Here is a 24020-nt window from a genome sequence, read left to right as displayed (position 1 = left end):
GGGTTGTGCAATTAGTTTTGTAATTAGACTATGTTTAATACTCCTAATTAGTGTCCAAACATCCGATGTGACAGGTGCTAAAATTTAGCACCTGCTATCCAAACACCCCCTTAATCAATGTTTGGACAATAATTCACAAATACAAACGAAACGCTACAGTGTGCTACAGTGCTGGTATAGTGATTTTAGCACTCCAAAATTGAGCAACTAAACATGGCCTGAGTTGTGTCACAATCTGTTTTCAGACGACACCCCCCCTGCAGGTAGTAGTGTGGATGCACCCGATGCAGCACGTTCTTCTAGGCGCCAGCCAAAAGTCAAAGTCCAATGCACCACCAGGCGCCAGCAGAGAGAGTAGCTTAACCGGGAAGAGAAAGACGACGACCCACCAAAAAGTCCACCACCACCGGCGCCTCGATATTCAAAGCCAAAAGGTCAGCGGCCCACCACCACCACTACCGTGACAGCACAATGGAACGAACTGGATCCACTTGTGATCAAAAAGAAGAAATAAAAAAGAACACTGCTAGTTCGAATAGTTTTTGTTCGTCGATCCAAGCCAGTTGTGCTCGTGGCATTTTTCCTTTTTGTAGCGTGTATAAAACACATCCGCGTGTCGATCCAAACCAATATAAAATTTGTTGACGAAACCGCTACAAAAGTCGCTCAGGATTTCAACCGGAAACGCGCAACTTGTTCGAGTACTTTGCTCTCCACCATGAGCAGAAAACAAGAACAAAAAGTAGTGGAAAAGTGTGTGTTAGCTTGGCCGCATCATGATTCACAATAGCAGGTGCTTTGCCTCGTCATTCAGCTCTAACAAGTGGTGATTAGCGGTAGGGCCGTGGAGAACAATCCTGTGCCTTTGGACAAGCATGGCTAGGCAACGTATCCGGTCAAGATTTGCCACCCTCTTTTTGTTCAGATTTATGTTTTGGCGACACTAAAACATTGGTTTTACCTAGATCATGATTCCTGAATTATATTAGATTTTATTGCTCCTTCCTGTTCTGTGAATAAGCTAAGAAAAAAAATGAAGTATCCTTATTTCAAAAAACAAATTCCCAAAGGAACCGGTAAATTAAAGTTGCACTCGTCGTAGGTCTGTTTGGCTGGACTTATAAGTCGACTGAAAAGCTGAAACGACTGATTTGTTGCGAGAGAAAAGCATTGTTCGATGGCTGATAAGCCGAAGCGAATAATTTGTTTGTACATACAGTAGACTTGTCCATTTAATTTAATTATAATTTGGAGGACTAAGGATCAGCACCACTTGCAACAGCTGCACCTGCCGGCTATTACAATACGACGCCTAAAAGTCAACGGGTGGAAATTGGAAAAGCTGGGTGAGAGCACCGCCAGTGGACGAGCAGAGGCGGGCACGAAAGCCCTCCCAGTGCGGCACCCGACAGGTGGGCCCTCGCGTCGCCCTCGGTTCCCACGCGCTCTTCTAGCTGGAGAGATGGGGGAGAAGAAGCCAAGACCCAAGAGGAGGGTGCGGTCAACTCTTGGGGGCACGGCACCAGCCGCTGTTGAATGCGGGCCGTACGATCCAGCGGCGACCCCCCGAAAGCGACCCCTCATCGCCCGCTTTTGACCGGCTTTGCTCGTGGGCCCGACACCACCCTTAAAGCGCGTATTCATGCTCATGCCCCCCCCATCCATCTTCTTGACTTGTGCGAAAGGGCGACGAACCTATCCTCTCAACTTTGATGCCTTGATGCGACGACCACTTCAGATTTACCTCCAAAATTCACCTGAATCCTTTCCTTCCTTGTAAAATTTATTTATACGCATGATGAAGTTGACAAAAGATGGTGAACTAGGAGGAATTGTCAAGAAAATTGCTCATTTTTGGAGATGATCGATGCAATCAGAGGCTCTCTTGGATTGATGGTTTCTTTACAGAAGAAGAAGAAGAAGCAGCAGCAAGCGTCATCGTCGCCTGCCGCTAATCCAAAGAACAAATCAAACAAGCATGCTACAGTCTACCGCTACTTAGCACTAAACGATCCGATGATCTCTCCGGTTCACGCCGCGTGGCCGGCGGGGCCGTCGTGGCGGTGGTCGCCCTCGTAGGTGACGACGAGCGTGGCGGGGTCGTCGGCGGCGCGCTCCACGTGCTTCCGGGCGGGGCAACCCTTGGCGGAGCTGCACCGGTAGTAGCCGCGCGGGTAGGGGGACCCCTTGATGGGCTTCTGCCCGTACTTGCGCCACGAGTAGTCGTCGGCGGGGATGTCCGACGACGCCGGCGCCTGGGATCCTGGCGCCGCCGTGCCCACGGCGGGCACGCGCACCGTGCGGCGCGACAGCCCCTGCCGGCTCCGCTTCGGCTTCTTCGAGCAGTGGCACCGCCCGGCGGCGCCGGGCTCGCCGTGGTGGTGGTGCGCGCCGGGGGCGGCGGGGGTGGGGCACGCAGCCGGGTGCTTGCGCTTCGGAAGGGGTGGCTTGCCGGAGGACACGGCCAGGCTGCCGCCCTTGGACACGCTGCCCTCGCCGCCCGCCGTCACGGACGACAGGAACGAGGTCGACGTCGCGGACACGGCCGGCGCCGCCGCCTGCTTGGTCGCCGCCGCCGGGGACGGCTTGGTGAAGTCCAGCGTCAGGCTATTCTTCTGAGGCGGCGCGGCCACCGCGGGCGGCGCGGGGCGAGGAGACGCGGGAGGCGTCGTCTCCGCCGCGGGGGAAACGGCGGGCGCGCGGCGGAAGCGAGCGTGGCCCGTGCGGTCGAGGAGGTTGATGACGCGGCGGAAGCGGGAGACGGCCTGGTCGGCGATCTCCCCGAGCGGCGGGGACTCCGCCCTCCCGGCGGCGCGCGGGGAAAGGGACGACGCCAGGAGCTCCAGGCTGCGGAGCCCCGCCGCGGCGGCCTCCTGGAACGCCAGGTGCTCGTAGGCGCCGCCGCATGACATCAGGTCCACCGCCATGGCTTCTGGCTGCTCTGCGGCCTCCCTGCCGGCGCTGAATCGGAGCGGAGGGAGGGAAGGGAAGCCTGGTTCGTTGCTTGCCGGCGCCGGTGGTGGTTTCTTGCCTTCTTGGCTGGTGGGGATTGTGAGGTGGGAACAGGTGGTGTGGGGTGGGTTTTATAGGTGGAAATGGGGGGAGGGAGGACCAAACCAAGCAGGGGAGCGGCAAAGTCAATGCCTTGGTTATCTTTCTTTCTTTCTTTCTTTCTTTCTCCATAGCATAGAGCATAGTAGACTATTCTGACTCAGAGATCAAGCCTGGCCTTTTCTCATGCACCACCTTGTGTTTCCATTTATTCTAGTATGCATCTGAAGAATGTCATTTCCACAGGTAAATGGACTGCCTACGAAGTTTTCTCCACAGACAACACCCACTGTTTGGCGGGAATAAACAACTAACGGTTTTACATGGAAATTACCATACGAATCCTTACTTATAGATCGCTCATATTTCTTTTTTTTTTTTGAAACGAGCAGATCGCTCATATTTCATACTTGCTGAATATCAAGATTGTCCTCCTTGATTTTGATCGAGAAATTCGATGAAAATTTCATCCTCATTTTCTTCAACAAATGTTTACTTTACCTTTTGCAGTGCATACGAATTTTTTTTCTTATACAATTTATGCACGATTGATGTACATGGGATGCATTTTATGCAGATTTTTTGTTTGTCTTTTCATTTCCGGTTATGAAGCTTTGAAGGTATCTTACTGCACCTTTTTATCTTCTAGAATTCACTATGAAAAACTATATATTTCTACATGAATTAATTAGTTTATCTTAAGCAAAAAATTGTATATTTGAAAATGCTTACTAGAATTGTATGTTCTTTATAGACATAACTAGTCCTGTTCAAAAAATTGAGGTATATTGGGGTTCTTTGTGAAAACACAGTCGTCTCATATGGTGGTGGGGTATTTTTTTTTTTCTCATTTCCGATGAACAGGATCCTCGTTGTGGTGAGTTGCTGGGACACTTTGGAAACAACGACGCAACGATCTTTCTTTTCCCCCCCAGATTTGGTAGTGGGAGACTTTGAATGCGGGGAGCTTGGCTCGAAAGTCAACCCTTGGAAAATGGTGGCGACGTTCCTAGAACATGTAGATGTAGCAGGCACACGATTCCAAGCCATCATCAGCATCGATCCCGTCTGCCTTGACAGCATGTGAACTCTGCTTTGATTTTGATTAGCTAGTTAATGAGAGTTTTATTTGTTTTGGGGGTATGGTCTCAGCTTTGAAGGAGTAAAAGGCTTCTTCTCTGGCCGGCCGGATGGATGCCGTTGCTGAACCGGTCAGCTTTGTTTGTGAGCTCCGAGCCTCCGACTACTGGGTCGCTTTGGGTTGCTGGTCCGTCATCAGCAGAGCACACCACGCCGGCCAGACAGTCCAGGCCTCCAGAGAACCTGCAGCCAAAGAAAGGATCCGAGCTGGATCAGTGTCTTCTTCTGCTGAAGCAGAATCCCAATTCGAGCGCCCACTTGTTGGGATCAGAAATCTGCGGCAGGGTGATGACAGCATTTTAGGATGGTAATCATGACCGTAATTGTGCCATATATAGCTGGGTTTGAATTTGATAATCATGACCGTAATTGTGCCACATCGTGGTTGCGCAATGATCTTTCCTTTACTATAAGTTACTCGTCTTTGGTTCTTTCCCTTGGGACTTTTGCCTGAACTGAAATACTCACAGAAAATGCATGCTATCGCATAGGTACTGCTCCATCTGAAGCGGCGGTACTAACCAAAAGCTTACTACTACAGTTAATCAACAGGTGCTGTCCAAATGGCAATTCAGCACCCGGGAACTGAACCAATGAACACCATCGAGCCATCGACAAACATCGTCTGAATCAAATATTTGCTGTTGATCAGAGGTAGTCAACAAAGCTCCTATGAACCAAAGCTAAAGCTTCTTAGAAAATGCTAAGGTAAAGATAACAGAGTTGGACCAATATACAATGGGGCCAACTCCTTTGACAAAAAAAAAAACATTGTAGTAACATCTCTCTTATTTTATCTGTATTATATTTGTGTAATCTGCAAGTAATTCACATCGTCCACGAATACATACACTTCGAAGAATATTTTTATACGAGTATCAAAATCTTTTGAAATATTTAAATCGGGAATAGATTTGTTTTGAAAATCAAGCAGTTTCATAATAACACAAGTTTGTTGCGTTCTTGTAAGTATGTTCAAATAAATAAATAATAGTGTCCAAAACTAAACTCTTAAGACATTGCTATTTTTCTTAAGAGTATTAGGCCAGTCTCAGTGCATAGTTTCATCACACTGTTATCAAGACTGTCATGTTATATTTTCAATGGAATGAAACTGTCAGTCTCAGTGCATAATTTCATTGCACAGTTTCATAGATAGCCTGCAACATTTAATTTGTATGTGGAGTTATGATTAAATGTGTCATACGATAAAACTATAACATCCTCAGTGTAAGTTCCATTGGGTTTCATGTAATTCGGTAACTGTGCCAGGTGAGTTCATGGGATGAAACTTCCATCTCCTCTCCCCTTATAATTAGGTTATCAAGTCAGCAAAACTGCTAATGTGACATATGGTTTAATACTCACGAAACCTTTTATGACACACCATCGAGAGTGGCCTTAGGACTTTCGTGTAGCTTTTTTTTTAACCTCCTGGCACTTTCCATACCTATTTCAAATTACCAGTAAAGCATTAGTGGTCCCTTGTAAAACATGGCCTAATTTGCGACTGTGACGCTGCGAGAGAGTGGAGCCACTTTGGAAATAACGATGTGCATGAGACCATTTGAAATTGAGATCTTCTCAAGACATGGTAGAGAGGGGCAAACTTGGCTTTGAAGTCAACCCATTGGAAAAAATGGCGCGAGGTTCCTAGAACTTGTGGTCAGCATGATTAGAAAGGACCTATACAGTTTGAGTATCATAACCATGATTATATTAGTCTTCGCCAACTAATTTGATTAGTCTTGGATCCACGCTAGCTAGCTGTTGAAGCTGGGTCTTCCCAGCTGCCCTCCCGTTTAGTTTAGCACGTTGACAATCTGCCGCAAGATCATATACGTTTCCGTGATCTGACCTGAGAGGAATCTATTCTATTCTACTGTATTCAGCAAGCTGCAAGCGCAAAGATCCTATTTGGAACAGCTTAAATCTAGTTTATGATCAAAATAAGCTGAAACTAAAAGCCAAACGACGTGCTTTTTTTTAGTTTTTTTAGTCACATTTCTTCTCACCACGTCTATTTGTACTAAAACGCAGAAACTGATTTTATACCTGCTTGTCAAATAAGCGCTATTTCAATATTTATATGTGGCTTAGGCATTTCTACTCGCCAAGGTTCCGCCAAAGTCAACTGAGCCAAAGGAGCACAGCACAGTTGCCTCGCCATCGCCAGTGCTTCCCAGTGTTGTCTTGTCTCTTTGGCCTTTTGCATCCAACGGTCTTCGTGCGTGCGTAGAAAATGCTGCTGCTGTGTATACGTACATCCATGCCCAGCCGTAGACCCACCTGCAAGCTGCCGCGTGTCGTCACATGTTGCTGAACCGGTCAACCGTTTCTACTCATTAAATGTAGTTAAAGCTGAACCGGTCAACCACTCGATTGCACTTCCCTCCAGGCAACGGCTTGATGAACGGGTACACGTGTCGTCACATCCCTTTGTTTGTTAATCTCCTAGCTACTCCAAATGGCAAATCAACCAATCGGCACCTCCAACCTGAACCAATCGGCATCATGTGATTCTAAGAGCACCTGCAACTGCAACGGGTGTCGACAGGCTCTCGATAACAATTTCACGTAGAAGAGACAACGAGAGAGAAGAAAACGTTACTAGATGTAGCGTGAACCGATAGCACCCAAAACGAAGACAAGCAGGTCCCACCCACATGCAGGTTTCCTTGCCCACCCATCTCCTTGCTCGCTCAGGGGCGACGACAGAGGAGACGAGCCGAGGTTGGACCATTGCCGGAGGCAGGGCCACGACCGCCGTCGCGGGTGGAGGCGAAACGCGTAGGTGGGGGGCAGCGGCCGGTGCGGTAGGAGTAGGAGGAGATGAGCGCGGCGTCGAGCAAGTGCGGAGTTGGGGGCGGCAGCGAGCAAGATTGGAGGTGGGTGGCGGCAGCCAGCATGGGTGCGGGCGCAGACGGCCGGAGCTCACGGAGGATGCGGGCCGCCGGGGCTCGGGGACATTGAACGCGCTAAGGGGTGAGGCCACAGGAACCCGCTGCTAGGAGCAGCCTCCGTTCGCCAGGGCACACTATGGACGGCGGCGAGGCTTGAGCTCCACGGCTGGCGACAAGGTCGGGCGGCGCAGGCGGAGCTCCGCGAGAGTGCGAAGACCGGCGCGGGTGGAGCCGTGGACTGCGGCGAGGCCAAGCCCCGTGGACGGTGATGGGGCTGGTGGTGTGGCCGAGCTTCGTGCGACGGTGGCGGCGGGCGCACACTACAAGAAATATGTTGATCTATGATGAAAAATTTATAAAACATTTATTCTCGTCATAAATCTATGACGTTTCGGCTGAAAACATCATAAAGTTTCACATCCGAGCAAATTTGGTGACAAAGTTACGGAATGTCATAAAAATTGCCACTATAACCAAAAAGAAATCGTCACTCGCTAATATATGGTGGTATTATGACGATATAAGCTCCATGAAAACGTTATAAACCAACCAGGGTCCCACATGTAAGTTTAAGCCGATAAATAGGGTGGTAAAATAAAATGGAAAACGCGCTCCTCCCGTGGGTTGAACCTGTTACTGATCAAATGGAAAGTCTTTACCGTGTCTGGATTCCACATGTAAGGTAAGTTTCAGGTGAGTGTGGTGGTTGGCGGCAGAAAAGCCCGCGCTGCAGCCAAAAAATAGTTTACCCGCTGCCTTGCTCCCGCGATAGGGAAAAAAGAAGAACAGAGAGAAGCGGGCTAGGACGGAGCACTCCGGCGGAGATCTGCGCCTCCCCGCGGTGGCTTAGTCCTACGGCTAGGTCCCAAAAAAAATGGTTCAAAATGGTACTGCGAAATGCAATAATGGCTCTTCGTTAGATGAGCTAGGATCCAGAAAAAACGGCCCAATATGACGTGCAACAAACATTTTTCGACAAAAAAATAGAGCGAAAACCTAAAATGGGTTAAAAATAACCTAACAAAATTGAGCTCATAAAGGCTCTTACATGGACCGTACTTTAATTTGTGATGAACCGTAATCGTCATAACACCCCTGCCATGTCGGAGCCATGTTGGATTCTTGTCCAACGTGGCACAACCACCGAAACAATTTTATAACGACATGTGGGATGAATTTTCATTCGTCATTATCTTAGTGACGCATCGAAATAAGGAACATCACTGGCCACGATTTATGACGCTCAACTAATGACGAAGGGTTTTCATCACTCGAACGTCATAAATCACAATTTATGATGAAAAATGTATTTATGATACTTTTTAGTTTGCCATAGACTGACAGATTTCTTGTAATGGTAGAGGCGAAGGTGAGGGGGTGCCGACGGTGGGCGCAGAGTTAGGGACGAAGCCATGGTGCGGGGGAGAGCTAAGCCTCAACGCGGCTGATGAGGTGACGCGAGGTGAGAGGATAAGGCTAGCCCACTTGTGTAATTTAGGGGCCTTTTGGTTATTTTTTTTATTTTTAGCACCCGTTACATCGAACATTTAGATACTAATTAGGAGTATTAAACGTAGACTATTTACAAAGGCCATTACATAAGTGGAGGCTAAACGGCGAGACGAATCTATTAAGCCTAATTAGTCGATGATTTGACAATGTGTTGCTACAGTAAACATTTGCTAACAATGGATTAATTAGGCTTAATAGATTCGTCTCGCCGTTTAGCTTCCATCTGTGTGATGGGTTTTGTAAATAGTCTACGTTTAATACTTCTAATTAGTATCTAAACATTTGATGTGATATGTGCTAAAAATAAGCAAAGGGAACCAAGAAACCTGTGCTGTAGTGAGACCACTAAACATGTGATCTATAGCCGCTGCTTTGTCCAACGTGGATGCTAGTATAGAGAGTAACTTACTTTAACCATTGCCTAAATTGGATTCGGTCAGGGCTTTTGTCAAAAGTAGCCTGCTTCGAATCAAAATTAAACCAGTTGCATAGACTGACTAGGATATACTACTACGACCTAATAACATGGCTAGCAGAGTCAAGTCGTCAACTAACAAACAAAATTCTTCAACTAAAGTTAAATAAAGTGTCCTAGAAAAGTGCTAAAGGTAGTAGTAGAGTGGGGCCTAAACTTCGAAGAAAATAATGCTAATGCGTTGAACAAGCAAAGCAAACGTAGGATAAGATATGGCATCGTCTGACCTGTAATTCTTCCCCTTGTGCTTCTGCGTGATGAGGCCATGCTTCGTCTACTGTGCTCCTCCATTTCCACTAGTACTACAGTACTACTACTACTAGCAACTTGTTAATCAATATAAAGGAGAAGTCAACTCTAATCTTGCAGCCCAGCTTGCTCTTTGTTTTGAAAACCATGTGCGATCCAAGTCAGAAACACATAGCAGCCACGATTCGATTAGTCGGCCTCTGTAATTACCTTCCTGTTGAATAATCCACGCTCTCATTCTCTAACAGTGCCAGCCGTCGTTTTTTTTTCTTTTTGCTCTGCTAATGAAAAACATAGACGAAGCAGCTAGCACACGAGTGCATGGTGAACTGACGTCTGCGATCTGCGTCAGCAAGGTTACCTTCCGTGTTCGATTTTTTTCTATGTTTGAAAATTCTTGTGGAAATACTGCGGGTATGACATATCTACTTTGTCTATGTTTTTTTTTCTATTCCTACATATTTTCAATCAGTTTGCCACAATCTTTTCACATACGGTAATTTTGTCACGTGGTGTAACTTGGCGCGACTGAGGTTCTTAGAGCCATGAAATATAGGCACAATTAGAAAGGAGATGCATGTGTTTAAATAACGGTTCCGTCCGTGACCATGCATATGCATAGAAAATGTTGGTGCAGCCTGCGTGTACAGTACAGGCGCGTAGAGACGTAGACCTACCTGTTTTTTTTTTTAATTTGAAAAGCTACATAGACTTACCTGTTACTGAAGCGGTCAACTGTTATTTGCTCCGACTTGTCACTCGGTTACTACTACAGGCCAGAGGCAGTGTTCGCCATCTTTATCTCTGCAATGCATGGCTGCTGTTCTGCACGTCTGGACTCAGTAAAACTGGCTCAACTTCCTGAAATTCAGAAATTGCATGCGGTCCAAATAATCAACAAGAACATTATTGAATCCAGCTAGTAGGCTTCAGAGGTAAACTTGTCAAAGCAGCCTGCCTGCAGCTTACTATAAAACCATCTGCACTGACTAGGATACAAACGGCGGCAGGTCAGGTCGTCAACTAAAGCTAAAGGTCATCTTTTGAACATATAAATCTTTTTTTAATAAAGGGAACATATAAATCTAAAGGTAGTAGAGTTGGACCTATATACAATAGGGTCTGACCCTTGACACTCTGTGTACAATTTTTTAGGGCCTCTCATGTTCGGGCCTTCAGAGAGGAGCGTTGAACGAACCAAAAAATAATGTAGGATAAGATGCCATCATTTGACTCGAGCAATTGTTTTTTTTTGTTTTTCTTTTGGTTTTGCATGTGGTGATGCTTCCTCTAATCCTCCTCCATATGCATTACTTGTACTTAATTTAATCAACAAAATGAGAAGTCAGAACTAATCTTGCAGGTCGGCAGATTGCCTTGTTTAGAAAACAAATGTGTGCACCGCGCTTACTTAACTAGTCGGCCACTGTAAAGTATCTTTTGGTTGATTAGCCCGCAGTACAATATCCGCATGGTAATTACTACAATACTAAACGACTTTCATAATAAATTCCTGATTTCTAGAAAAAAATAACCATAAAGCTGAACCTTAAGAGTACATATCGTGTCTGGTCGACACGGTCTTTTCAAGGTTGTATTTGTTTCAGCTTATTTTGGTTTCTACGACCAAGAAGTCAGAAGATAAAACAAATAGCCGGCGGCTTTAGGGAGTGGCTTTAGGAAGATAAAATTGTATTTTTGTACTACAAGCCATAAGAGTTTTTGGTGCCGTTCGGCTGTGCTACTTCCAGCTGGCTAGCTGTTGCAGCCTTGCAGTAGCTGCTACAGTAGGCTAAAACGTTGGCAGCAGCAGCTGCTGCAGCGTTGTGCAGCCGAACAAGCCCTTTGCTATTTGTTTTTGGTTGGATGCTGATACGATGGAAATTACATGCATTCTTCGTTTTCATTGATTCAAAAAAATCAATCTACAATAACATCAAAAGCTGGCTTTTGCAAACAATTGGCATAAACAAGCTTTTGAAAAGCTGCTACCCAAATAAGCAGCCCTATGTGTGAAGCAGGAAGCTGAAACAGAAAGGTAGTATAGCTTCTGAAATAGATGTTTGATAAGCCAGAAGTTGTAATTCGAAGCCAGAAGATGGTCCGGAGGAGCTTTTACTGGCTTACGACTTACAAGGGATGATATTCTCAGAGGTACTACATGCATTATATGTTTCATTCATTCAAAACCATTCCACCAGGGTAGCTTCTCTAGCAGAATGTAACATTTCTACAAGCATCTCGCAGTGTCGCAGAAGCCAGCTTTAAAAAGCTGCACCCAAACAAACAGACCAGCCCACCAAACAAACAGCCCATTCTGTTTTTACAGAGGAAGAAAGGGCCCATTCGAACTTTTTAGAGGAAGAAAGGGGCCATCTTTAAAGCAGAAGAGAGGTCCAGTCCGTAAGGCTCACTCTCACTCACTCCGGAGGTCCGACTTGGTTGCTTCTGTAATGGGCCGTTTTTTGAGCTGAGATGGGCCCCTGAAACACATGGTCCAAATTCGAAACCTGCGATAGGAGTCCAAACTAGCCCAGATGGATCAAAGAAATATGTCTCCATTTGGAAAGGAGTTGACCCACACAAAGAGAGAAAAGAAAGGATGAGTTGACGAATCTAGACTTTTTACTGTGACCCAACCTCCATAGACTTGAGTGCTACCGCTACCCCACCGTTTTACATGGCTGTGCTAAAGTTTACAGCTTAGCATCGATATCTTTGATTCAATAAATTCCATTGCCAACTGATAATTCGCGCAACAGCTCCTGCCGCTCATCGTCGATGAGGCGTCGGTCTGGGTTCGAAGTGGTGCACGAAACCTTGAAGTTTTCGGCTGGAAGCCCCCTGATTGTTTGCTACCGTCGCAAACACTAGGCCTTAATCTCTAGAAGGAGTTTTTTATTAAGCTATGTAATCACACTGTCTAAATCCCATACCGTGTGCGAGAGCCCGGTTAATGGCCCGCGTTGGACAAACGTTATATTTATCTTCCTCTTAATTGAATGATACGCAGCTCTCCTGCGTATTCTAGAAAAAAGATAATTCGCGTAAGTGCTGCAAAGGTCGTTAACACATACAGTAGTAGCTAGATAGGTTGCATTGAGATCTAAGAAGAATAGCTCACTCCAATTACCAACTATAAAACCAGCTGCAGACTGAGGTCGTCAACAAAAGCTAAGGTCATCTTTGAAAAATATAAAGCTAAAGGTAGTAGATGTTGGACCTATAAACAATGGGGTCGTCTCACCCTTGACAGCAACGATAAACTTAGTCGCTCTTATTTTGTACACATTTGTGTTAGGCCCTCTGAAATTCGGGCCAGCAGGGAGAACAAATACTAATGCAGGATAAGATGTCATCATTTGACTCGAGTAGTCATTCATTTTTGCTTTTGCATGTGGTCATGCTTCCTCTAATACTCCTCCATATATGCACTACTTGTACTTAATTAATCAACAAATCGACAATTCAGATCTAAGATCTGCAGATTGCCTCTTGTTTAGAAAACCATGTGCGATCCAAGACGAAAACGCAACCATGCATCGATGACTTAACTAGTCAGCCACTGTAAATTCTCTATGGGGTTGTTAGCCTGCAGTACAACATTGGCGTAATCAGAGCGTCTCCAAGAGTGCTTAATATATGATTCCAATGACTAATTTTGGGAATGAAGATGAAAAAACAGCGCTCTAGCTAATAGATGTCCAATTCCGTTCCCAACTTTTCTGCACGTCCAATACCAACTCCATCTTGTGCCAAATTTGTCCTCCTCTTTGTGCTCCCAAAACCTGTGGAAAAAAAGATGGAGAAAAAAAAATTCTCGTGAGGTAGGGGATGCTTGGTTCTCGGCCACCATTTGCCAAGCCACAGGTGCGGTGGTCATCGAAAGTTTAGCAGGTGCTTGGTTGGTGATTCAGTATTAGCAGCCACATGCACGACATGCAAAATCTGCAACATTTTACGCCATGGAGTGCGGCGCCGATTTCCTGCACCACTGTGGTGTGCTGCAGCGTGGCAGATGAAGGCTGCCAACCAAGCAGGCCCTTACTCTTCATAGCTAAAAAAAAATCAAGTTTTGGGCCAACGTGGCAATAATTAAATCTTTTTGAAATAACTTTTTGGGAACTTGGTTGAAGGTGTCTTTTCCTCCTAATAATTTTTGGCAAGGTTTCAAAATTATTTTTTTGATATTTTTTAGCACTCTTGGAGATGCTCTTACTAACTACAATAAGTATTTTATCCTTCGAAGTATCATATTACTACACAGGTGCACACCGTACCTAGCTAAATGTTCTGCAATGCAGCTAGCTAGGCTGCTAATCATGTCTAAAGGTTGTCCATAAAAGCCAGTTTCTGCTTCGGACAAGAAAAAGGATTGTGAAAATGGATATTCACAATTGTTTGGTTGCAACCTAGGTACCTACTACCTTTATGGGCTACTTCAGAAAGTATAAACTTTTTCCTGGAACTTTGATTTGATTGTACTACACCATTTTCCTGCAAATGAATATTCTCTTACCTTCCCCCTATCGTTGTTTCATTATTTTCTACCATTTTTCCTGCAAATTTGATTGTACTACTACATTTAAAAGTCCAGGTGGTATCGAATAAGGTTCATAATAAGAGCATTCTTGATTTTCAAAAAAAAAAACATAAAGCTAAACTTTAGGGTGCATACCGTGTCGTTTGCTTTTTTTAAGGTTGTGTTTGTTTCAGCTTATTTTGGTTTCAGCGACCAGAAGCCAAATGCCAAACCAAATAGCCAGCTTCTAGAAGTGGTTTCTAGATGATAAAAGTTATATTTTTGTGCTACAAGCCACCAGAGGAGCTTTTGTTGTTTTTTGGTTGGACGCTGATATGACGGAAATTGCATGCATCCTTCATTTCATTCATTCAAAAGCTAATTTACAAAAACATCAAAAGCTGTCCTTTACCAAAAACTCACCTCGCAGAAGCCAGCCTGACTAGCCCAAACAGATAGCCCATTCCTATTCTTTTGAGGAAGAAAGGACCATTCGATTTTCTTTAGAGGAAGAAAGGGCCCATCCTTTAGAACAGAAAAGAAGGCCCAGTCCGTACGGTTCAGTAGCTGCCTACAGAATAGGGCCCACTTGAGGCTTCTGTAATAGTCTGCTTCTTTTGTTGAGATGGGCCCCTGAAACATGGTTGAAATTCGAAAACTGCTGGGAGTCGGAACCAGCCCAGCAGATGGATCAAGAAAATCTGTCTCCATTTGGGAAGGAGTTGAGAGTTGTGACCCACACAAGCAGAGAGAAAAGAAAGAAAGAAAAGAAAGGAGTTGACAAATGTATATACACTTTCCTTCTCTGCGAGGCTCTTGAGTTCCAAGTCGATTAGAACAGTAGTTTTACTAGGCTGGCTGCGCTAAAGTTTTGCAACTTGCCGTCTTCGATTTAGTTAGATCTGTGCCCATTCGTCACTGCATATTTCGAAAGACTTTTAGTGCAATGCTACCTGCAGAAGCTTGACATTATCACTTTGTTTCCGTGAAGCTAAAGGACGTACCGTCATCAGTAATGAGGAGCATCTCAAGTGCGACTGTGCAGTTCTCCCTCTAGCCCGCTAGGAAAGATTCAGAAAGTGTAGGCATTTGATCGGCACGGGCGTACGCAGAAAGTGTTAGCCCAAGTGCTGTTCGACGATATGATCTACTAGCAGGTGCATACAATATTACCATTACCATACATGTATGTACATTCGCCGGCCACGCATGTTACGCCCCTCACTCATCGCCTGCTCGGTCTGCGCTTGTGATCCCGTCGTCCGCACATGCGCAACCCAAGCCTGCACACGGCAAGATTCAGTTCAGACCTGGCCTCAAACGGATGCTTTGTTCGCATGAACCCGGTGGATTGCCATGCCTTTAGATTGTTTCCGGATTGTGACGTGCATTGGAGCATGGTTCAAATGGTGGAAGCTGTTCGTGATAGGCGTGCGGCAATCGTGATTTTTTACTTCGATCAAGCTGCATGTCTTTTGGCTGATGAGCACCGGAGATGTACACTGTCGCAGAAGCAGTGTTCATTCTTGAATTGAATCAAGTATACCATTCAGCCATTCACCGTCCGTCAACGGGGTCGATCGACGAACTCGCAACGTAGGCTAAAGCATAACACAAACTGGTAATTCAATCCATCCGTGGACGCAGAAAAAGAATCATAAAGCCTTCAAGGCTTCAAGCAACAAGTCTATCTGTTAGGCTCTGTTATTTGCTCCATGTGTGCAGCTCACCAACACACGTAATCATTTGCTAGCTTATTAAGGCATCATTAAGCTGCGTTGACATCGAGAGCAGCATCAAGGTAGGTGAAGAGGTCAACGGGGACGCCATGGGATGGATCGAGCAAACACTGCTCAGCTCGCCAGCCTGACATTCCATATGGATCGAACGCTAACATGCCATGCCTCTGAAAAATTCCGAGGAACATGCCTTGCTCCCCGCCAGCTTCACTTCAGTACTTCACCATGTGAATATGTGATCATGTACCTCCATGGCTCCATCTCGATCCATCTGCTCATTATATATGCGGAACGACCCAAATCGATCGAGCAAGAACGGCAGCAAAGAACACACCAGCAGATCAGAAACAAGATATGGCAATGGCAATGTCGTCGTCGTCTTGTAAGCATCGCCTTCTAGTGTTGGCGATGCTTGTACTGGCGGCAATGGCGTCTACGAAAGCGGTGGCGGCGTACCTGTACGATGACATCAAGGTCACCTGGGGCTCCGGCTGCAGCTACTTCTACATGGACCAGGACATGGACACGCTCGCGCTCTGCCTCGACCGCTCCAGCGGCTCCGGGTTCAGCTCCAACGGCAGCTACCTCTACGCACGCTACGACATGGACATCAAGCTCGTCGTCAACGACTCCGCCGGCACCGTCGCCACATTCTACGTTAGTCCCCCGGCCGTCACCGCTTGTCTTTAGTTTCTCTGGGCGCGGTGACCGCGGTCACCGTGCATAAGATGTTCATATATGTTCTTCAGCTGCATGCGATTTTTGTTCATGGGTGAAACGAACGGAACATCACTGATGCATGCAGCTGATGCCGGACGACGTGCCGTGGGAGTACCACGACGAGGTGGACATGGAGTTCCTCGGCAACGCCACCGGAGAGCCGTACACGCTGCACACCAACGTCTACGTCAACGGCGCCGGCGGCCGCGAGCAGCAGTTCCAGCTCTGGTTCGACCCCACCCAAGACTTCCACACCTACTCCATCGAGTGGAACCCCAAGTACATCATGTAATAAGCATCATCAATTCATCATCTTCGTCTTCGTCATCGGCGATCTCCAATCTCGCTCCTCTCAATCAACACCATTGAATTGCTTGGCAGATTCCTCGTCGACGACACGCCGATCCGGGCGTACAAGAACGACCGGGCGCGCGGCGTGCCGTTCCCGACGTGGCAGAGCATGCGGGCGGAAGGGAGCCTCTGGAACGCCGAGGAGTGGGCCACGCAGGGAGGGCGCGTCAAGACGGACTGGGCGCAGGCGCCCTTCTACGCCTACTACCGCAACTTCCGCGTCACGCCGTGCGTGCCGTCCCCCGGCGTCGCCTGGTGCGGCGACGAGCCGCCGGAGTCGACGTGGTTCGACCAGCGGCTCGACGCGGCGGCGCTGCAGAGAGTGCAGGCGGAGAACATGATTTACGACTACTGCGGGGATCAGAAGCGATTCAACGAAACGGGGTTCCCCGTGGAATGCACCACGGCCTAGATTGACACGTTAAACATTTGTACATTTATTAACTGTTTCATCCTGGATTTGCTATATTTTTTTGGTCATCAATATACTATACAATTTTTATTTTTTAAGATGTAACACAATTTTTTGTAAAAAAAAAAATGGAAGCAAAGTTGTTTTTTTTTCTTTTGCAGGATATGTTATTTTCTGTGAGAGTGCCATTTGATCATCGACAGGTTCTGTAGTCTAAGGTCTGATCTTCATGCCTCCGATGTGTTTCAATTTTTTAGCATTTTTTGGTTGATCTAAAAACTACCTAAGATAAATCTTCACGTTTTCCCTTATTTGATGGAGTCGATTTCACTTCGGATCAAGCTTCCTTCAGTCTTCTATCGGCTTCCAGAATCCTGGTCTCCTGCGACTGGTTTTGGTCAACACGGAGTTATCGACGGTCCTTTTCTCTCTCCTCCATCAGCTATCACAACCTTATCCACAGCAGTTGACTCTGGTCAAAAACTGGTGTCAATAGCATGATGAGACGCCCACTAGGAAGGCGGAGGAGCGAAGCAACGTACAAGGATGAGGGGAGGGGAGGAGGAGGAGGGAAGGCCGTGGAATTTCATCAAGGAAGGGAGTGGCATGAAGGGGAATCGCAAGGGCAGATGCGCCAAGCAGGGGCATGCCCGAGTGGAAATGGGGGAAAAAGAAGAAAGGAGGGAAGGGAAGGGAAGGGAAAGGAAGAGAGGAAAAAGAAAAAGGCTGGCAAGTGGGGCTAGGGGCAAAACTGACATTTTATCATATTTCTCTCTCTTCTCCAGCTTAAAAATACTATTTTAATCGAAGCGGTGTCTTCCAGCAAATTTGCTTAAAACGAGAGTGTCCATCAGCATAGTGCGTTTTGAACAGTGTCCCTATGCATATCGACATTACTTCCAATTTCTTGTAGCAAGTTTTGCCATAATATTTTTGTTGAACAATGAGAAATGCTCCCACATATTTTAGTTATGGTGATTTTTTGTTTCCTTTTCCTTTGGTTATTGCAGCTTCTAGATTCTAAAAAAAATTCTTCAAAACTGAATAAATTAAATCCTAATAATCATATTTAACATGGTTGTGTAGCCTAGTCAATTGTATCATTGCAACAATTGATAGGATGAAATTTGACACATTTGGATCATCAATATACAAGAAAAGTTATAAAATATGACATTTCATTTATTTATATAAAAAACTTATTCTTTTTTCACAAATTTTGCAATTTATGATGCTAGCAAGATGAAAATTTATGTGTCACTTATCACACATAGCTAAAGGTGCTATGTGACGAAAACATATTTTTTCATCATAAAACTTATAGCGATCCTTCTTTCCTTAATGATTTATGATACTCATTTTTCATGATTGTTAAGCCTAAAAATTATCATAAAATGCCTTGTGGCCAACAAAGGCCACGTACTTTTTTTTTTGTTGAGAAAACAAAGGCCATGTACTGAACAAGGATTAGTCTGGGCCCAGTTCATTTTGGACTTGGCCCATGTCAATAGAAAAAAATACTTAGGCCAATTTCTCTTAGGCTAGGCCCGTTTCTTGCACACTCTCTAAGTATCCCTACAAATTTACTGGCCAATTCATTTCTAGCCTACTTCACATTTCAGTCCAATTATATTTGCAGGGCAAAACTGTTTTAACAGCTCTCGTATATGTATATGAGCCCACATCCATCCGGACAGGACTCAGAAGCATCTATTATCAAGTTTAGCTGCACGTGCAGCTCAGCAACACACATAATCTAAATATGCACAATTACTATTTCAGGAAAGGAAATATGGTCCACGTGCATTTTTGCTCCGACTAAGCCGCATTTACGTCGGAACAGCATGGAGGCAGATAGCTCTCATGAAGCTAACCTGAGGTCAGCCAGCTTGACATTCCATAGGTGCTGACATGCCATGGTTCACAAACAAGGAACATGCCCGTTCACTATAAACATCGAAAACAACAGCAAAATCAAGAAGAACAAGGAGATCAGGAGTAGTTTTCTTTGGTCTTGGTTGGATTCCGGTGTCAATTAGCTAGGTAGCCATGGCGGCATCGTCGCCATCTTCTAGTAGTCATCCCATGGTGGCGGTGGCGGCATTCCTTCTAACGGCAACGATGGCGGCACCGGCGGCTGAGGCATTGCTGCACGACGACGTCGAGCCGATGTGGGGCGAGGACCACATCTCATTCCACACGGGCGGCGACGGCGTCGAGACCCTCGCGCTCAGCCTCGACAAGGACCACGGCTCGGGGTTCCGCTCCAAGGGCTCCTACATCTTCGCCCGCTACGACATCGACCTCAAGCTCGTCGCCAACGACTCCGCCGGCACCGTCACCACGGTCTACGTGAGTTTCCTTCCCCGGCCCGGCCGCCGCCGCGCCATGTCTTCTGTCACGGCGCGGTCACCGCGCGCCGCCGGCCGCAGGCACCATTTATTCAGCTAATATAATTGGCATCTGCTGTTGCAGCTGACGCCGGACCTTGTGCCGCCGGAGGACCACGACGAGATTGACATGGAGTTCCTGGGCAACGTCACCGGTGAGCCATACACGCTGCACACGAACATCTTCGTCAACGGCGTCGGCAACCGCGAGCAGCAGTTCCGGCTCTGGTTCGACCCGTCCAAAGACTTCCACACCTACTCCGTCGAATGGAACCCCATGCACATCATGTAATTAAGCCAATTTGATCTCATCTCGAATTGCTCTTGATCATGTCGCCAAGAGTGTGTTCCGATCGCCTGGCAGAATGCTCATCGACGGCACGCCGATCCGGGTGTACAAGAACGAGGCCTCGCGCGGCGTGCCGTTCCCGACGCTGCGGCGCCTGCGGCTGGACGGCAGCCTGTGGAACGCCGACGACTGGGCGACGCAGGGCGGCCGCGTCAAGACGAACTGGACGCAGGCGCCCTTCCACGCCTACTACCGCAACTTCCGCGTCACGCCGTGCACGCCGTCCCCCGGCGTGGCGTCGTGCGGCGACGAGCCGCCGGAGTCGCCGCGGTTCGACAAGGGCCTGGATGCGGCGGCGCTGCAGAAGGTGCGGGCGGAGCACTTGCTCTACGACTACTGTGAGGATGAGAACCGGTTCAAGGACGATGGGCTCCCCAAGGAATGCACCGCGCACTAGATAAAGGCACCGGTTCAGTTTTTGCAAATGAAACTGAATGAGTTTTTCCAACCTGGATATCTAGTATATTACTGTAGTCCAATCGTTGACCCAAGTTTTTATTTTGTTCACTCTGTTTAGAATCTTGGGTTCTTGGCCTAACCATTTCCGACACTCATATAAAAACCATGCTTTAGTTGTTTTTTTGAAATTTCTAAGTACTATCCAGTTACTTTTTTTTGCTTCATTTTAACTCAAATTTTGATGGGTAGGATGTTCAGTAGATCTATGCAGGGTGGGCAAAGTTCTCGTTGTTCACTTTTTTTTTTGAAAAATCATAGAATTTTCTAAAGCATAATATCTCAATTTGAGAAGATAAATTTAGGTAAGTTTCCAGTAGTCAACAATAAAACTAACACAATATATGTTTTGCCTCTTACTGAGTTGGGCACTTCGCCCAAACATAGAAGAAAAAAACAAGCTCAAAAGGGATGACTTGAGACAGTGGAAGATCTAAATATGGTAATCGATGACTTTTTACTTCTCATGTAAGCATCATAAGCTGACAATTTGTTTAATTCAACTGAAAATGGGAGATTATTGTTACTAGTGACTTTCTTCGCAGTTGGAGAGGAAGGATGCCCAAGAAGACATTTTAGTTGAAGGTTCTGCGACTCCACACAACTGTTTTATTGCATTACTAAGAGTAATAAGGTTGTATAGTGCTCTATGATAAGGGAGCTGCACCTAGGCGGATTTCTTCATGCGGCCGTTGCTAACCCGCATCTCCAAGATGGTCTTCCAGGTCTCCTTCACCGTCTCCTTATTGGCAATGGAGGGCACCATCTCCGGTGGCACCACACTGTAGAGAGCGTCGAGCGCCATCATCTCCTCCTACGCATCGGCGCCGCTGTGCTCGACGACGTGCTAGAGCGCCCTCGCCTTCAGCTTCACCTTCATCAGCAGCACCCAATCTGAGTAATTGGTCTTGGTGAGGGCGGGCTAGCTACTCCCGCCGCCCACCTCACGAATCACTCACTGGATCATGACGTCGTCTCTGGAGGAGCCGTCGACGAGCTTCTTCTCGCCACCCATCAGCACCCCGGTTCGGAAACCAGCTTTGATGCCAACTGTCAGAAACATGCCGGTGAGCTCACGGCCAAAAACACACACGAGCATAGAGGACTCAATTTGCACTGTCAACTTAGTAGCTTTTCTAGAGTCTATTGAGTTGCTTAAGTAGACGATTACAAGAAATTAGGCCCTCACAATCAGGCCGGTTGTACAATCACTCAATTGCAAATTGCTAAATTAAGCTACCGGCTAAACTAGGAAAGCATAAATCTAGCACCAAATGATTATTCTTAACAGCATCCGGCCGAGGTCGTCCCACGACAGGGCCTCGCCAAGCGCCTTGCATCTCGCGATCTCTTCTTGCTCTGATCGAAGTAATTTCGATGTCGATGCATTCCACCAATGATTCCACCAATGATTGCATCTCGCGATCTCTTCAATAATCAAAGAGTAGGACAGTAGAAATGGATGCAGGGCCGGCCCAGGAGGAGGGGAGGGTCAAGGGGGCGCCCGGGCCGCCAAATCCTAGGGGCCCACTGTTGGTCAAACGACTGGGGGTTGTGGTGTACGCAAGATTAGGAAAAGAATCGACGGGAGATTGGAAGGAACGCATGCAGATAGAAATGAAGTGTCGTCCAGCGGCCGCCGCCAGGGGCTAGGGCCACCGCTGCGTCATGCGCGTCTACAACCTGCTGTTGGACTGCACGTCTGCGCTAATTCGCTTATGTGATCAGGTGATTCGATTGCTAATTTCCCAATTTTTCATACCATTAATTATTAATTCACTATCACAAGTTATTTAATCTCAATTGATTTATAACTATTATGTATTTATAATAATTTTAGCATTGTGGGATATCATGTTATTTAGAAAATATGAATCAGGTTACGAGAAAAGGAAAAGAAAAAGACGTGTGGATGAGCTGATAGAATCACAGAGAGGAGCTATGGATAAATTTTGCAAGAGTAATCAGGACCCTGAGAGTAATACGGACGCTTCGACGAACACAGATGAGTTGGCAATAGTTGTTGTGGATGAACCAACTAATGAAAATTAGGAAGAAAATGTTAACATCAACGTCGATGATAACAATGTAAGTGACTCTCAGAATACAGTAAATGCATCAAGTGCACATGCACAGTCTGCTAGTGTTGATAAGGAATCAGTTTACACTTCAGATATTATGATCCAAGAAATTAGGATAATCTTAATAATAAAGTAAGAGACATATTAGTTGAGAAATGGCCTATAAGAGAAGAAATTATCAAATTTCCTCATTATAATGCTTATATTAAATAGTTCCGAGTTTTACTTTCGTCCCGGTACTTCCAAATCTTAGGACCGGCCCTGAATGGATGTTTACCTTTGACCACTTTGGCGTAGGCGTCCCTGCTGGCGTCGAGGTGCCGGATGAGGAAGGTGAGGAGCGCGGCGGTGGTGTCGTGCGCCGCGATCATGAGGAACATGACGCTGTCGACGAGCTCCTCGTCTGGCAGGCCCTCGGCAAGCATGTGGGTGACCACGTCGTCGGCCGGCGAGCTCTCCCCTAAGTCCCCTCGCGCCAGCTTGGCCCTCCGCTCCTCGATGACGCCGGCGACGGCGCGCCGCCCGCGCCGGCTCGCGGCGAGGCACTTACGGAAGGCGGTGAAGGGCAGGTTCAGCGGGATCACCGACATGCCCCTCACCAGCTGCTGGAACTCCACCGACAGCTCCCGACAGACGGCGTCATCGGCGCCCCTGGCCAGCCCGAAGATGGAGGTGCACATGACGTCGAACGTCAGCGACTTCATGGACGGCATCACCGCCACGGTGCCCCGGCCGCGCCACTCCACGTCGAGGTGGCGCCGAACCTCGGTGTCCATTGCGGCGACGTAGCTCTTCACGGCGTCCGGCCTTAGGAACTGCACCATCATGGCCCTGACGCGGGCACGCGGCGGTGCTCGTCGCCGAGCACGTCCCGGATCGTGCGCCGGCCGACCATCCGCGCCATGGACTCGGAGCTCTTGGACGTCACCGCGGCGCTGGCGAACAGGAACTTGTTGGCGGCCGGGCCGACGACGTGGGCCGTCGGGCAGCCGAAGAGGGACAGCCTCGAGACCGGGCCGTACGCGGCGGCCCGACGGCGGAGCCACTCCTCGGCAGTGTTGGCGCGGAGGGCGCGCAGGAAGCTGAGCGTCTGGCCGACGACCGGAAGACCAATGGAGCCTGCAGGAGGCAAGGGCCGCGGCGTCCGCTTCGTCTTGTCGCCGGCGCTGAAGGCGAAGAGGCGGCGCAGAGCTGGGAGCGCGTCGACCACCGCGGCCAGGATGGCTACGGCGGCCGCCATCATCGCGGGATCAACAGCCGCCATCATGTGAACACTCTTGTGCAGTTATATTCGTTTGGAGGTTACATTTGTCCTTGTATTATAAAAAACAACAGGCCTGCATGATCAACAAAGACCGAGAGGTACATGCATGGTTAGGGTCCAATATTCCATTGCAGTTTTGGAATCTCATATTGATAAGCTGCAACAGAAATGTAATGTATTTAAAAACTATTGTAAGAAATCAGGTAGCAGGTTAAAACCCCTTGTCATACTCTGTGCTTCGAATATCGCCGTGTTTTTAATTCGGTGAAGAGATTATATATGAATCTATCTTGAGTTTGTAACGCTCAATCATAGATACGAAATCGAACTAAATCTCATCCATTTGAAAAGGAATGGACTTTTAAAACGCCCTGTCAGCAACTCTTGTTCAACTAGTTGGGTTGTT

General features: G+C 47.1%; 5 protein-coding genes across 5 annotated transcripts; 2 read left to right on the top strand and 3 right to left on the bottom strand.

Annotated features, from left to right (window-relative positions):
• Positions 1-1823: 1823 nt before the first annotated feature.
• On the bottom strand, positions 1824-3075 carry LOC101756799 (probable WRKY transcription factor 17). Its single transcript, XM_004972463.4, has one exon. The coding sequence runs from the start codon at positions 2925-2927 to the stop codon at positions 2031-2033; it is 897 nt and encodes a 298-aa protein (XP_004972520.1). The 5' UTR covers positions 2928-3075; the 3' UTR covers positions 1824-2030.
• Positions 3076-15892: 12817 nt separating this feature from the next.
• LOC101754926 (xyloglucan endotransglucosylase/hydrolase protein 19) lies at positions 15893-17074 on the top strand. Its single transcript, XM_004974254.3, has 3 exons — positions 15893-16248; positions 16397-16599; positions 16693-17074. The coding sequence occupies exons 1-3, from the start codon at positions 15946-15948 to the stop codon at positions 17072-17074; spliced, it is 888 nt and encodes a 295-aa protein (XP_004974311.2). The 5' UTR covers positions 15893-15945.
• Positions 17075-19123: 2049 nt separating this feature from the next.
• On the top strand, positions 19124-20210 carry LOC101754521 (xyloglucan endotransglucosylase/hydrolase 2). Its single transcript, XM_004974253.2, has 3 exons — positions 19124-19426; positions 19550-19752; positions 19829-20210. Exons 1-3 carry the CDS (start codon positions 19124-19126, stop codon positions 20208-20210), a joined length of 888 nt encoding a protein of 295 aa, XP_004974310.2.
• Positions 20211-21224: 1014 nt separating this feature from the next.
• LOC101754128 (beta-amyrin 28-oxidase-like) lies at positions 21225-23177 on the bottom strand. The gene is made up of 2 exons (XM_022827564.1): positions 22628-23177; positions 21225-21319 (listed from the first exon to the last, which is right to left on the bottom strand). Exons 1-2 carry the CDS (start codon positions 23175-23177, stop codon positions 21225-21227), a joined length of 645 nt encoding a protein of 214 aa, XP_022683299.1.
• Positions 23174-23593, bottom strand: LOC111255719 (taxoid 7-beta-hydroxylase-like). The gene has a single exon (XM_022827563.1). It carries the CDS (start codon positions 23591-23593, stop codon positions 23174-23176), a length of 420 nt encoding a protein of 139 aa, XP_022683298.1.
• Positions 23594-24020: the final 427 nt, after the last annotated feature.

Source organism: Setaria italica, chromosome VI, assembly GCF_000263155.2.
Source record: "Setaria italica strain Yugu1 chromosome VI, Setaria_italica_v2.0, whole genome shotgun sequence".
Lineage (NCBI taxonomy): Eukaryota > Viridiplantae > Streptophyta > Magnoliopsida > Poales > Poaceae > Setaria > Setaria italica.
This window is presented reverse-complemented; position numbering and strand designations above follow the sequence as displayed.